The sequence below is a fragment of the Harpia harpyja genome, chromosome 20 (assembly GCF_026419915.1).
Source record: "Harpia harpyja isolate bHarHar1 chromosome 20, bHarHar1 primary haplotype, whole genome shotgun sequence".
NCBI lineage: Eukaryota > Metazoa > Chordata > Aves > Accipitriformes > Accipitridae > Harpia > Harpia harpyja.
Window position 1 is genome coordinate 7,098,881 of NC_068959.1, and position 14,499 is coordinate 7,113,379.

Consider the following 14,499-nt stretch of genomic DNA (forward strand, 5'->3'; position numbering starts at 1 on the left):
GTGTTGGTTTATACTTTTTTTTTTTTTTCCCCCCGTCACTAAATGCTGTGTAGGGGCAGGTGCTGAGAGCAGGTTTTTGCCTCACCCTGTGTCGATCCAGCCTGCTGCCTCGCTGGCAGCTGCTACCCTGCACCTTGTATTGGTCTTGTGTCTGGTTTCCTCGCTTCACTCCCAGCCCAGGGGTTTAGGACGTGAGGAAAAAAGGGACCAGATCCCCTTATGATCCTCCCTGCCATGCTGTGCAGCCTGGCTCCAGGCTCTGCTGGTGAGGGCAGAGCTCTCCGGCTGCCACCTTCACACCGGCGCAATCCGGGTGCAGAAGGGAGATGGCTCCTGGCACAGGGGACTGCTCTCCTCTCCCCCCACGCTGCAACTCACTTAAAAGTGACTTCAGCCTCCTGGGCTGTGCTAGGCGCAGGGGGACCCCAGGGCGCAGGGAAGATGGAACAAGTGATGGGCCAGGAATGTGGCAAGGAATATATGTGATCCTGGGTGGGGGCACAGATGTTCCCTTTTTTCTTAAGATTCATTTATTTTTAACCTAGGACAGCTGCAAACCGTTCACAAGCACTGCACTGCTAGAGTTGCTTACAAGGCTTTCTTATTCAAAAGTTTATTAGAAATAATTAGCTTGTGAGATCATTTATAAAGGAACTATCATCAGATATATTCAGAAAAATTAGAAGCCCCTCTGACTCTAGGGTCAGCTCCTCTGCCTGCTGTTTACCCACTGCTGTGGCTGTTATCGAGCGTGAAGGCAAAAGCTGAAGGTGAATGTCTTATCTACAAAACTACCCTCTAGTAATCTAACAGGGCTTCAACCTATGGGGGTCAGTTAAGAAGCTGGTGGAGGTTGTTCTGTTGCTTTTAATGTTCTGAGTAAGAAAGCATTAAGGTTATCATTCTTCAGCAGGGGTGAGCTCTGCACCTGCTGCTGCGTGGCTGCTGAGGGATGCCGATGAGCAAAATGGAACAGTGTTTATGGGTCTGACATAGTTGAAATACTTTTCCAGCCTGCTTTACCCACCCTCTGCGGGAACACTTTGTCTCTAGCACTGATCCTGGTGGCAGCTCAGCCCCATCTGCAGCAGGGGAGGGGTCACAATCGGTGCCTTGAGGGGTGCCCATTGTTAATCGCCTTGGAAAAGCAATGTAAGAGCAGAAATGAAATAGAACAAAAATAATAAAACGTGTGAGTTGGGATGCTGAAGACCGGACAGGCATCCGCTGGCATCCTCTTCTACTTGGCTGCTGGGGAAAGAGAGGAGGGAATCAGTAAGAAAGATGGCTCCAGGACCTCCCACAGCCCAGGCTGCTTTTGCTCTGTCTCCATCACAACCTCTGCCTCCCCAGTGATGCTTCGGTGCTGCCCTGGCTCTTGGGGGTGGACCAGTACCTCCCCCAGCTCCCCCACCTCCTCTGCCCCAGCCCCCAGGGCTTTCCCCTTCCCAGTCCCACAACTGCACTTGGACCCTCACCTTTTTCTGCACCCAGCTGGAACGCATCCACCCCGGAGAAGATCATCTCCTCTGGGTCCACGGGGGTGGTGGCAGGAGCAGCACCTGCAGAGGGAGGGCAGGACGTGCGTGATGGATACCTGGAGCTGCCCCATCGTCCCTACCCCTCTGAGGGCAGTGGGGGAGAGCCTGCATCCATGGGCTGAGCTGTGGGTTTGGGGGCAAGGGGGGGCTCATAGAAAACTGCGACTGCACGCCTTGGCTCTAGCTGCAGCTACCCAAGGAGGGCTGTGGTTTTTAGGGTCCCCTCCAGCCTTAACACGCTGGCATCAAAGAGGGGTGAGGAATGCTCTCCACCGCTTGGGCACCCTCCTCTCCTCTCCCTGGCAGCTCTCCTTCTCCCTAATTGCAAGCAAAACGGGGCAGCATCCATGCACGCTGCTCATTCCTCTCCTCCATCCCCTCCCTGGCGACCTACCGGGGCAGTCCAGCTTTTCCCGAGTAGCAGTGCCCTCAATCCTGGTGCCATTTTTGTAGGAGCACCAGCAGTAGCCTGTGGCAGCATTGCACTGCTTGGGCAGGTAGTCGCCGTTCTCATCGCACTGTGGGCGGAAGCGACCCAGCTGGACACCCCCAGAACTGGCCTCCGCCTGGCACTTAGTTTGCACTAGGGCAATAAAAAACAAAGGGGAGACACCATGAGCCCCTCGGGCCCTTCTGCCGCTCGGCAGCCTCAGCGGGAGCTTTTTAATCCAGAAGCAGTTAAATTAAATTTAAAAGGTGAACAAGCCCCATCCTGGTGACATTTCTAAAGCTCTTGGGCTAGCCAAGAACTGAGGATTTGGTGTGCTGCTCTGGCTTTTCAGATATTTGCTCATCCCAAATGCCCTGCAGGCAACGGGCAGTGGCTCTGTGATGTCCTAAAGGTCACCACCAAGAGGTTCCCCATGGAACGAAGGGGTCCGTGACCGGTCAGGGGACAGAGGGTTCAGCTGCCTTTGGGAAGTCCCATGCTGGCACCTCCTAGGGGGTGGTTGCTCCCAAAGGGCCAGTCCCAACCCTCCCCAGCTCAGCAGCCCCCTTCCCTGATACCTTTCTCCACTGGGATCGCCTTACGATCCTCCGGCTTGGGGTTCTTGGCCATTTCAAACAGCAGCCACTTGTGCATCCAGGATTCAAAGGACTGCAACAAGAGGAACCAGCATGTTAACCGGCACGGGGGGGTGCACCATGGGGGGAGCCGTGCCGCAAGCTCCACCTTGGGCCAAGGAAGGTCGTGAGCACCACCACCTTTCTTGGGGTGGGAGTAACCCAAGGCTGGCTCAAGCAGGACTTTGTTTTTCCAGGTGTGGACACCCCAGTCCCTCCCCAAAGCGGGGTACTCCTGGAAGGGGAAGAGAAGGATGGCAGCAAGCACTGACCTTCCAGTCTGCATCAGTCATGGTCTTCTTCAGGCTCTTCAGGTTGTCCATCAGGTTGTCCTTCAGCTCTGGGAATGTCTTCCTGGGGTCTGCTTGCTGCAGAGTGACCACCACGGTGAGACAGGGCAAAGAAAAATGAGGGGGAGGGTGGGTTGAAGCTCTGCTTGTATCAGCCAGACGGACATTGCAGGAGGCCACGAGCTCCCACCAACACTGAGCACCCCAAGAAACCCCAGACCCAGCCAAGAGACAACAAGCTGGAAGCAGAAGGTCCCATCGCCTCCTGCAGCTCAGGGGGCAGCTACGGGATCGGTGGGGGAGCGGGGGACCTTACCAGCAGCAGGTGCTTCACTTGGTCCTCGGTTTTGTTGCTAGGAGGGGCCATGTTCTCAAGAGAAAAGGCAAAGGGACAGCATGAGCGCAAGGGCTGGCAGCGAGCCCCGAGGGCAGCAGCCAGCAGCCAGTGCCAAGCAGCCGTGGGCATCTCTTACCATCTTGTCTGCAGAGGGGGCAAGAGGCAGGACCCTCACGGCCAGAGGCATGTCTAGATTCATCCTCATCTTGCTCACTGGCTTGGCACCTGCCGAGGAAGGAGCGACGTGAGGGGCGCTGGGTTGGGTGGTCCAGGGGGGACCCGTCCCCTCTCCCTGGCCACCACCACCCCCTCCGCTGGTGCCCATGGGGCTACTGACTGGCGGGCAGCTTCCTCTGGAGTGCCTCCAGCTGCAGGGTCTGGGAGGTCTTGGTCAGCTTGCTGATCTGCCCGCTCTGCTGGTAGACAAAGTAGACAGTGACAGCCTGGCCGGCGATCAGCAGGGCCACCAAGATGGAAAGCGTGGAGAGGGCGGCTTTGCGGCCCCACGCAGACCTGCAGGACACGGAGAGGGAGCTCAGCCCCAGCCACCGGCACCAGGAGATGTCCTCATACCCTGCCATCACCACCACCCCCCCCAAACACGTCCTGCAGCCCACGTCACCCCCTGCCACCCCCCCACCACCACAAACACCCCCCCTCCCGGGGGGTTTGCAGCCAGACAAATGCAAATTCCCCTGTCGCGGGCGTGCAGAAGTGAAATCTCAGCGTGAAGGTCACTCCTCCGTACTGGGGGAACCGAAACCCACCGCGGGGGCGAGGAGGAGGGGAGGCACCGGAGGGGTACCCGAGGAGCGCGTGGGCACACGGGGGCTGCGGGCAGGGCGCTGCCAGGGGATTTTGGGGTACGGCATCGCTCTGGGCATCGCCTTTTGCGGGCTGATGAAGCCACCTGAAGCCTTGCTGGTCCTGGGGGGCTGAGGACATACCCCACGGGATGCCGGATTGCACTTAATTTGTAAAATTTCGTGCAAAAAGCGAAGGTGCGGGGCACCCCGAGGGCAGAGGCAGGCCGGGCAGGCGGGTGTCGAAGCGCTGCCACGGCACTGGGATGCCAAGGGAAGGCAAAGCCGAGCACCCAGTGGCTGCCTGCCATGCCGCCAAGGCCTCCCCGGGCCAGATCCTGCCCCGCCGGGGTGAACGGGGCACTGGTGGGGTGCGGTGGTGCCCCAGAAAGCCACCACCTGCCTCTGCTGCCCGACGAGGTGGGGACACCCGTGGGTGCTGCCCGGCTGCCACTGCTGCTGCAGGCCATGTCCCGAGCGGGACTGGCTGCACAGATGTCTGCCCGGTGACTGATGATGTCAGAGCTCCCGGGCTTCTGATTGGCTGGAAGTGTTTCGGGGCGGGCCCAAAGAGGTCGGGAGATGGGGGCTGGTTGGGGACACGGGGAGCGGCCCCACAAGGCTGGGGCCGTGCTGTGTCCCTGCCTGCCCCACAGCCACGCTGTTCCTCCATCCAGCCCGCAGCCATGGCTCCAGGCCCACAGACGCGCCGTGCCCCCAGCTGCCCCATAGCTACACCGTGACCCGGTCCACCCCCTGGCCATGCCACGTCCCCATCCGCCCCTGAGATGCAGTGACCCCCTCCTCAACCCCACGGCCACCCTGTGCCCCTGCCCGCCCCACAGCCACGCTCCGGCCCCTTCCACCCCATAGCCACCCCACGGCCCCCCTCGGCTCCACAGCGCCCCGCAGCCACAGCGTGACCCCCCCCTTCTGCCCCATGGTCACTCTGTGCCCCCTTGGCCCAACTCTACCCCCTTCCACCCAACAGCCACGCAACGTCCCCTCTGCCCCACGTCCCCATCGTGCCCGCTTTGCCCTCCCCGTGCCCCCTTGACCCCCCGGCCCCCATCCCCGTGCCCCCAACAGCGGCACCTCTGGGTGTCCCCAGCGTTGAGCACGCTGCTGCCGCGGTCAGAGATGAGGTCCCGCTGCTCCTCGGCCATGGCTCTGCTGTCAGCACACCTATGGGCAATGAACACCCCCAGTGCTGTCGCTGGAAATACCCCCCCCAGGTCCCCACCCTGCCCTGCCACCTCCGGGGGGGGGCAAAAAAAAAGCCCCATTGGCTGCTGGTGCCTGCATCACCTGTTGCCAGGCAGACCTCTGTTCAGAAGGTCTCCAATCCAGAAATGATGCTGGATCCGGCTGTGAGCACTGCAGCCGCTTCGTGGGGCATTGCTTCCCACCCCACGGCCACGGGCAGGTCACGACACCCAGCCTGGTGACACACGGTACCATGGGCCTGGGGGTCTGGTACCCCCGGAGGGGCAGGAGGTGGGACACGGGGTACTGGTACGTGGTATGTGGAGGTGGGAGGCAATGGGGGACGAAGGAGGCAGGAGGTGGGATGCCGTGGGGAGGGCTCCCCACACCAAAGGCTAAGCAGGACCCTCCGTGGGGGCATGCCGTCAGGGTACACCCCTCCTCACTCACCTTTGCTGCCAGGGAAAAGCTGCACTTCGGCCCAAACCCCACCTCGAGGGTCACTTTGGACCCCCCCTGGGTGAGGGTTCTTGGCCAGCACCTCTCAGGTTGAGGGGGGGTAACAATTAAAGGACCACCAAGTGTTTTCAAGCCCCTCTCCCTCTTGCAGCACCCCCCTCGCCCTGCCTGCAGCAGCTTTAGGGGGGCTGAACCCCCACACCCGAGGGAGGAGAAGCAGCCCCTCAAGGTGGGTGACCCCCAAAGCACCAGTGGGAGTGGGGCAGCGTGGGTTCCCAGCCCACCCCACAGCCCTGCTAGCGCTTAGTGGGCGAGAGCAGCCATCCACCCCATAACGCTGATTTTAGGTGATTTTACACAAAGACCCAGGGCAGCCCGGATGTAACGTATCCCCGATGCCAGCGCTGTGCCGTGGGGCTTGGCCTTGCCAGGCACGCCGCACCCAGCACCGAGCCGACTCCAGCGTCAGGACCCAGCACAACGAGGCCCGGGTTCAGCCAAAAGTGAAACTCCGAGCGTGAAACGAAAAGCAATCCATCCGGGCATCACTAGTTACCAGGCAAACTTCCTCATGCGTGGCCCAAGGGCCAGAAAGTGGCAAGACGGGGGTGAGCACGGGCAGGTTTCTTCAGCGACTCCATCCCTTCTCCTGGGGTCAATCCCGGAGCCATCCCACCGGCAGGGACGGCACAGCCAGTCCCTGGCAGCACGCTGGGAGAGCAGGATTAAGGAACAACCTAAAAGCATTTCTAAGGAGTAGGGCAGGATCTCCTGGCAGATGCTGTTTCTGGAGGAGAAGCAGGCGCTGGTGGGACGATGCTCCAGCTTCCCGGGTGGGAAATCGCAGCCCCCGTGCAGGGGAAGGGCCTCGGTGCTCGGAGCCCCGTCCCATCCCCAGGCTCATGCGACCCAGCTGGGAAAGTCCCGGGGCACCCAGGGGTGCACAGACCCTCTGCCCAAGGGTGTCCATCAGCCTCACCCCAGGCCACCTGTGTCCCCAGCTCCTGCCCCCACCTGCATTCCTCCCCGCAGGCTATTTTGAAGACAAATAACTTTGCTGCTGCTTTTTTTAGGGGATGCTACCTTTAAAAACCATCTGAGGTGTTTTAAAAAAACAAGGGGAAAAAAAAAGAGGGGGGGGGGAAAGAAGAAGAAAAAAGCACATAAAACCCTTCCATAAATTTTTCAGCTCTCCCCTCGCTCTCAGCCCACAGTGGGCACTGGGGGGGTTGGGGGGACATGGGTTTTTCTTGCAGCCCCAGCCTGTGCTCAGCTGCTCACTGCCGCAAGCCCCCCACCCTGGGGCCACGCTCCAGGCACATTCCGTGACCAGTCTTAGCCCTAAGGGGAACTAAGGAAAGGCTGAACAGGAACTCGAGAGCAAACCCCCTCACGACTTCACAGAGCTGGGCCCAACTCTGCAAACCACAAACACAGGCAATAAACTGGGGGGTGGGGGAGAGCCCTGCTCCCCCCAACAGGCAGGCTGAGCCCCCAGCCCCAAGCCCAGCTGGGGACTGTCAGCACCAAATCAGACCTCTCTCTGCACACAGACATTTCCATTAACTTCTTCAGTACTTCCCCCCCCGGCCATGCCTTTCTGCACAGGGCTGTGGCATCTAACGTGTTTTAAGTCTGTACATGGATTTTCCTGGGAAGATGCAGACCTTTTTACAGAGCAGCTTTCAGCCTGCCTTATCCCTCTCTCTTTCTTCCATAGCCTGAGGCTGGCACCCAGACCCAGCACAGGCTCGTCACCACCCTGTCACCCCCAAGGCTTCGTATTTGTGCACATTTTGTGCTGCCCATGAAAAACTTGACAAGCACTATGACAGGAGGCTGGGGAACCAGCTGTCTTTTGGGGGTAAAAGAAGCCATCTGGAGCAAGGAGCAGTTTCAGGACTGGGCTCAGACATGCCTGTTCTCTGGGAACCTTGACCCAAGCCGGCAGAGCAATTATTTCGGGCAGGGAGGCAGAAATAACCCCCCAGGCATTCATGTGAAGCCATTCATTACCAGCCGAGCCTCCGTATCACAGCCCGCAGATCCTGCACAGACTGACATGTGGTGAACAAACCCACATTTCTCACTGCCGGTGAGAAGACACCCTCGGCAGCACAGGATCAGCCCCAGGCAAACCCAAGTGGAACGGCCGAGCCACAGGGCTCACCAGCAAACGCAGACCCGTCTCTGGGGATGCACTGCAGCCCCCGAGAAGCCCCATGCCCTCGGTAGGACGAGCATCCCTGCCAGGGAGACACAGGGTGGGCAGCCACACATCTCCCACCCATGCAGCCGGAGGCAGGGAGCCATCACCCAGCTGCAGGGGGTTTGCAGGTGACGCAGTTCCTTGCCAAATCACACAAGACAGGCCAGCTGGGTAGGGGCAGGGACTGGCAAGAGCCATGAAACCCATCCACACCACTCAGCCAGGAGAGTCTTTCCCTCCATACAGCCCTGGGATGTGTGCCAGCTAGCCTGCTCCATGCAGCGACCTGCTTGGCTCTCCGGTTTCTCTTCCTCATTCACCATTTCTTCCCTCGGGGGGTTTACACCAACACGGGAAGTTGTTTCAAAGACATCAGATCAGCCAAGAAATAAAAGCTATTTTTGCCATTAATTGTACAGCAAGGTCAGGGAACAAACACTCTGCCCACGGCACAGCAAGGGCAGCAAGTGGCATGGGCTGGGCTTACAGCAGCTCAGCCCGGACAGCCCTGCATGCTCAGCAGAGCTCCTGCTTCCAAAGATTAAGGGCTAATAAAGCAAATCCACCTTCCTGCGCCGGGCAAAGCTCCTGCCACCTGTGCAAGCCCCAGAAAACCTCCCCAGGGGAGGATACACCAAGCAGGGCAGTAGGTCTGTGTTCCTCCTGCCTCGGGTTAGACACAAAGGTCCCAGCTGGTGCTTCAGCAACCACCTCTCCAGAGCTGAGCAAGACCAATGCCACCTCAAGGCTCATTGCCACCGGGTGCCAGCCAGGTCTGTGCTGCCCGGAGATCAGCCCGAGACTGCTACAAGGGGAGAACCCACCAGCCGGATAAAAAGCCGCTTACCTTCTCGTGCCCTCGGAGCGGTACTGAGGCAGACACCTTCCCACTGCCACATCTGCCCTTAAACACTGCAGGGCTAAACTTTTCTGCGCCAGGCTGGCTGTGCTCTGCCTTGGTGGGCAGCAGAAGGGAGATAGAACTGAGCAGAAAACATCACAAACTGCACCTAAAAGAGATGAGCCCGGTCTGTTAAATTTGTACCGCTGCAAAGGTCCTGCGTTGGATTTTATGTTCCTGTAGAACTCTCGCCAAATGTACCCTGTGAAGTAGCCGCATGAATGTCACCTGGGACAAAGTAACACATACCAGAACAGCAACACGTTTCACTGTATCTATGAGTATATTAATAAAAAAAAAACCAAAAAAACTGATGAGCTGTTAGTAACGCGCCACACCTTCGCCTCCCGCAAACAGCATCCTGCTCTGCTGCAGTCCTCTGCCCTGTTCCCTCCTCAGTTCAGCTCCACGCTGGCTGAGCCACCGCTGGTTTCATTTTTTCAGCACCTTCTCTTCAGAGTTTAAAGAACACTTTAAGTACAGGAAAACTGTGATTTGAACAGCAAATAGTGCACTTCTAAGACAGTAAGGGAAGTTTATTCTAAAGTTTTCCATGGCCACATATAAAATTGCAAATAAAACACTATGGCTGCGCCAAGGGAAATGCTGGCTTAGGAACATCTGTCCAGGCAGAGATTTTTTCCACAGAAAGGGGAAGTCATGTATTAAGCAACAGTTTGCAGAAAACCCAGCAGTAGTTAGCTTGCTCACGAGCCCAGCTTTCTTTTCCACAGCAAGAACACCTCCAAGAGATCATGACTCACTTTGAAACCACAAGCATCCAAGTAGTTTTCACTATGAAGATCGAGAGGCACCGCAGCTTCAGATCAGACAGCCTGGTTTCCTCCTCTGTGAAACTCATCCCCTTGTACTGTGCAAGAGCTAGGGCTTGACAACTGAAGACCAAGCTTGACAGAAGCAACATCTCCTGGATCCAGTCCGGGCTGAGTAACTTTACCAGAACAGAGCCTGCTTTGAGAGCGGAGCACCTCCAACACCACCATCACTCAAAGCATCCTTTCCCATGAGGGGAGGGAGGCCAGGAGCAGGCAGGTGAAGGAATCCCTCATAAAGTGTTTTAAGATGCAAAGGTGTGGGAAAGAGCCCCCGCGAAAGCGGCGAGGGTCTCAAGCCTCGGGATCTGGAGGCAGACCTTGTCCAGGAGCCCAGGACATCAGAACACCGCCTTCCAGCTTCATTTTACAGGCTGCGCCACTCACGTATAGGACTACTATTTGCCATGTAACTGTGCTAAGAACCCTACAGTTTTTCAACCAATTCTGATAAATAACCATCACTTAAACCTGACCGCAAGTATTCCTGGGCAAACACTTTACCAGCTCCAGATGAGCTCACTCGCTCATTGCCAAGAGTTCCACTGAACAAGGGAAAGCACCATAAGTTGTAGCCGACTGCAATAAACTCCTACCTACCTATCGCAGGATAGTGCAAGACAGACCCACGTCCAAACAGGCACTGCACTGTATGAGGGCTGACATCACCACTGCACAGGAGGAACTTTGACAATTTCATCTCTCTCTCTCAAGCTGTAGAAGCCACAGCTATTTTAACCACAAGCATACAGAACACACCTAACTTCAACTACACTTCTCAAGTATTGTATGCCCATGAATCTCGTCTTGGTCTAAAATCTTGTTACAGCCGAGGAAGCAACAGGAACAGGAGTGACTTCAAAGCCTGGAGAGCTAGGAAGAGGAACACTGGCAAAGGTGGAAATGGGCATTTACTCCAGGTGACGGCAGCACATTCTGTGGAGGGCAAACACCAGTGCAGGAAGCAGGGCATGACTAAGAGGCAAGGAGTCATTTTTCTTAAATACCTCTGGAAGTATAAATACATAAACAGAGCAGCTGAGGGAGCTGTAATTCCAGTGCTTTTAGAAGCTTTTCCCATGTAATTCAAAAGCACCTCTGCTGCAGCAGTACTAACCCCAACACAAACCAGAAGCCCAGCTTCAGAGCATAAGCCATTGGTGGATGTAATTAAACTAAAGCCACTCAACTTCTGAGCGTACCTCAGTAAGAAAACACACAGCTGAGAAGAGGTTTAAGAGAGCTTTAATAACGAAAGGTGCAGCATTGTTTACAGACGACGTCCACGGCGACCACCCTTTCTGCGAGTACTGTCAGAGGGGATGGGGGTGACATCCTCTGCGGGGAGAAGAAAACCCAAAAACACACAGTTACTTTCCAGAGATACCCCAAGAAACCAACTGGGCACAGCCACCCAACCCCAGCAGTCACCCCAAGATCCCACGGCTGCACCTCAGTAGTCAGTCACCACAGGAGCCATGCACAGGCAGAAGAAACGCTCCACGGGAGTGCAGACATTCGTGAACTCGCCAAGGGCTGGGTACTCAGTGATTTAATGCTTAGGAAGCAAAAATCCCCATCTCCCATCCCACTTAAACCAAGCAGCCACAGCGTTTCCAAAGAAACAGAGGGTGCTTGATGTATCTTTCAGAGCAGCCAGCACCACTGCTTCTTGTGACTCCCCTACAAAGTTTGGGACTGTCTCTCAAACAGTTGGAGGAATTCCATCATTACTGAGTCACACTCTTAAACCGAGACCAACATGGGATTTCTAGGCAACTCAACAGCTCTGGCACAAACGCTGTTATGTCAGAGGAGCATCAGCATCCTGCTGTGCAGCTGGGGTTTATTGTGCAGACAGAAACTTGGTTTCTCAAGTCTGTTTATGCCACCTCCTGGTGAATTGTCAATTTAAGAATCTGTTTAAATTAAACCACACCTTCAGTGCCATCTGACAGAGGCCAAGAAAAACATAGTTTTGTTTTTCTGTTTTGTTTTTCTTTTTTTTTTTTTTTTCTCTCCAAAGTAACAAGGCTCTGCACTGATATACCATGACATACACATCTAGCTATCACTTTCTCCATCACTCACCAATGCGGCCGATCTTCATTCCAGATCGGGCCAGAGCTCTCAGTGCTGACTGAGCACCAGGTCCAGGAGTCTTGGTCCTGGAGGAGACAGTCAGAACCAATAATCCCTTAAACGATTTAGGAGTTGAACACAGTTCACAAACAACTGATAATGTTAAAATCACAGTTTCCCCAGCCCAAAACATCCAGATACCAGAACTCACCCTCCTCCTGTCCCCAGACCCAAACCATTCACAATCAGCCACCAGACAGGCACTTCACTGTCATTCCAAGCTAACACATCTCCAAGTTTGACAGCACCTCCCATCCACCACCAGCTAAATAAGAGCATACCCTAGCTCCAGTCAACTGAAGACGCCCATTCAGAATGAGTTCCAGATGCTCAGTGAGAGATGACAACAGCCAGTCACCATACAAAGTGACAGACATCCTTCAGGTCAAGTTTAAAGCCAAGTTCACAGGGTGCATCTACCTCACCAACTGAGGCAGCGCAAAGAAGGGATGTGGTGCAATCTGGCACGGATCCAAGACCAGACACATCCTCTGGGAATGCTGGGCCCAGCCCCTCCAACATACCTATTTCCACCGGTAGCACGCAGCTTGATGTGCAGGGCAGTGATGCCCAGTTCTTTGCACCTCTGGGCAACATCCTGGGCTGCCAGCATAGCTGCGTAGGGAGAAGACTCATCTCTGTCTGCCTTCACCTTCATGCCACCAGTCACACGGCAGATGGTTTCCCTACAAAAGGGAAAGAAGACATTCAGAAAAAAGCCCTTCCTCTTTCCTCTCCACAAACCAGCTTCTGGGTACAGACAGAACCAGGTATTTTGAGTGTTACAGGATGAATAAGCTGCCATCCAGTACCTTGAGCACAATATTCATCACAGAGGAGCACACCAAGCCATCTGGTCTATGTTCATGTACGCACACCATCTTATCTTACAGCTCAGCAGAGGCTCAAGGATTTTGTTGGAACCCCTAGTCAAATCTAATTTCTGTTTTCAAAACCAAAGGAGCCAGGTACTGCAGGGAGGTGACTGGCGTTCAATACTCACTTGCCAGAGAGATCAGTCACATGGACGAAAGTATCATTGAAGGAAGCAAAGATATGGCAGACGCCGAACACATTTTCTCCTTCAGCAACCTGAGGTCCCAAGCTGATGACCTGTTCTTCCTTCTTCTCCTTGCCCTTACGAGGTGCCATTTCTGAACAACAACCAAAGTATGAGTGATGGTGGATTTTTTCAGCATTCTCTTATGGGATTTAGGAAATTCCCTGCTACTGCAACCTTTTACCAAGCAAGATAAATGAGTTACCGTTGGCAAAACACAGGTAGTAATTTTGGGGTACAAGTGGACTTCTTATAAAACCCAAGATTCCGAGCTTTGCTGTGTGCTGGCAGGCAGGTCACCACCCACAACTGTTTAGTGGGGTCTCTCCAGCAGCACTTCACAGTAGAAGCTACCTAAGCTGTGCTTCATGGCAGCTGATGTCCCCAGGCACTGCTGCAGCACAGGGAACCCCTTTCCTTGATAACCAACAATGCCAAGAGCTTCTCCTTGCTTATTTATATGACTTTATGGAAAGAAAATACCTAGCCAAACAATTATTAAAGACCCAGGTACTGTCACAAAGCTCTGACTCTGCAGACCTTTCAAATACTAGCTTGGGTTCTTCCTTGTTATTGGTCTCCTAACCACATCCTTGGGACTAGCCCAAGTAAGTCTTCTGCCTCTGAAGCCTATACCCAGCTATGGAAGGTGGGCAGACATGGCAGTCAGCAGTGCTTGGTTAGGTGGCTGGGGATCCCCTGCAACTGCTCCGGAGCACGGGAAGTCTGTTCCCTATTGCCCTCTCCTGCCAAATACCAGCTACAACTGGCACCTTGGAGAAATCTAGTGACTTCATTAAGGAAATCAATCCAAGCACGACCTACTTTCACTCACAGGCCTCAGCCCGACGGTCCCCTCCACAGAAAACAGCCCTGAGCACCGACTGTTAAATCAAGGCCTACATGGCCACTCTGACAGAGCCACGTCCCCTTCCTGACAGCCAGCGAGAGGCTCCATGGACATTACCGTCCCCAGCTGGGGTCCATAAAGCCCAGCGATACCCACAGGACAGACAGAGCAAACACCGAGCCCTGGGCGCTGTTACCGCCGATACTGACCTCGGAGCAACGAGCCCGCTGCTCTTCAGCGCTCACCTGAGGCCGCACTGGACACAGCCCCGGCCGCTCAGGGGCCAGCGGGCGGGAGGAGGCCCGCAGCCGCCTCCCGCAGCCTCGGCCGAGCACAGAGCCGCGGCCCTGCCTCCCGACCTCCTCCGCCCCAGCCGTGAGCGCCGGTCCTCCCCCGGGCGCCCAGCTACGCAGCCCCCGGCTCGCCTGCGGCCTAGCGCCCCGCTCCGCCGGGCGCGCCTCCCCCGCGCCGTCCGCGCTGCCCCGCGGAGCCCCGGGCCCGAGGAGGCGGACGGCGGGTGGGGAGGCGGCGGCGAGGCGCGGGCGGGCGGATGGCGACGGATGCGCGGCAGCCCCGCACTCACTTGCGCGTCTCCTCCGGCGGCCGCCGCTGGAAAGGAAGCGGCAGGGTCAGGGGGCGGAGGTCACCGCCGCTCACCCGGAAGTGGTGACGGGAGGCGGCCGAGTGCCGCCGAGGGAAGCGGCGTTTCCCCCATCGCAGGGCGGGATTCTACCCCGATCCCGATCCCGATCCCGCCACGTCGGCCGCCGCCGTGAAATCGTGAAGGGCGCTCCCGAGGGCAA

The 14,499-nt window shown here is 56.3% G+C and overlaps 2 protein-coding genes across 5 annotated transcripts; both read right to left on the minus strand.

Annotated features, from left to right (window-relative positions):
• Nucleotides 1-588: 588 nt before the first annotated feature.
• On the minus strand, nucleotides 589-5,309 carry CD74 (CD74 molecule). Of its 4 annotated transcripts, none has more exons than XM_052816199.1 (9): nucleotides 5,132-5,309; nucleotides 3,571-3,746; nucleotides 3,370-3,458; nucleotides 3,213-3,266; nucleotides 2,879-2,974; nucleotides 2,550-2,640; nucleotides 1,936-2,124; nucleotides 1,479-1,562; nucleotides 589-1,251 (listed from the first exon to the last, which is right to left on the minus strand). In XM_052816199.1, exons 1-9 carry the CDS (start codon nucleotides 5,200-5,202, stop codon nucleotides 1,241-1,243), a joined length of 861 nt encoding a protein of 286 aa, XP_052672159.1. In that variant the 5' UTR covers nucleotides 5,203-5,309; the 3' UTR covers nucleotides 589-1,240. The 4 variants fall into 4 exon arrangements, with proteins under 4 accessions (XP_052672159.1, XP_052672160.1, XP_052672161.1 ...); XM_052816200.1 differs by having other exon boundaries at nucleotides 589-1,248; nucleotides 5,132-5,261; XM_052816201.1 differs by lacking the exon at nucleotides 1,936-2,124 and having other exon boundaries at nucleotides 5,132-5,258.
• A 5,571-nt stretch (nucleotides 5,310-10,880) lies between these two features.
• Nucleotides 10,881-14,499, minus strand: RPS14 (ribosomal protein S14). The gene is made up of 5 exons (XM_052816203.1): nucleotides 14,280-14,499; nucleotides 12,790-12,940; nucleotides 12,311-12,472; nucleotides 11,736-11,812; nucleotides 10,881-10,982 (listed from the first exon to the last, which is right to left on the minus strand). The coding sequence occupies exons 2-5, from the start codon at nucleotides 12,936-12,938 to the stop codon at nucleotides 10,915-10,917; spliced, it is 456 nt and encodes a 151-aa protein (XP_052672163.1). The 5' UTR covers nucleotides 12,939-12,940; nucleotides 14,280-14,499; the 3' UTR covers nucleotides 10,881-10,914.

What these genes read in the sequence shown, in the direction of transcription:
- CD74 (XM_052816199.1), bottom strand. Translation starts at nt 5,202, where the DNA reads ATGGCCGAGGAGCAGCGGGACCTCATCTCTGACCGCGGCAGCAGCGTG. An exon ending in AACGCTGGGGACACCCAGAG is followed by an intron (nt 3,747 to 5,131) that starts GTGCCGCTGTTG and finishes CGTGTCCTGCAG; the next exon opens with GTCTGCGTGGGGCCGCAAAG. An exon ending in CCAGAGGAAGCTGCCCGCCA is followed by an intron (nt 3,459 to 3,570) that starts GTCAGTAGCCCC and finishes CTTCCTCGGCAG; the next exon opens with GTGCCAAGCCAGTGAGCAAG.
- RPS14 (XM_052816203.1), bottom strand. Translation starts at nt 12,938, where the DNA reads ATGGCACCTCGTAAGGGCAAGGAGAAGAAGGAAGAACAGGTCATCAGC. An exon ending in GTGACTGATCTCTCTGGCAA is followed by an intron (nt 12,473 to 12,789) that starts GTGAGTATTGAA and finishes TCCCTTTTGTAG; the next exon opens with GGAAACCATCTGCCGTGTGA. An exon ending in CGTGCTACCGGTGGAAATAG is followed by an intron (nt 11,813 to 12,310) that starts GTATGTTGGAGG and finishes TGTCTCCTCCAG; the next exon opens with GACCAAGACTCCTGGACCTG.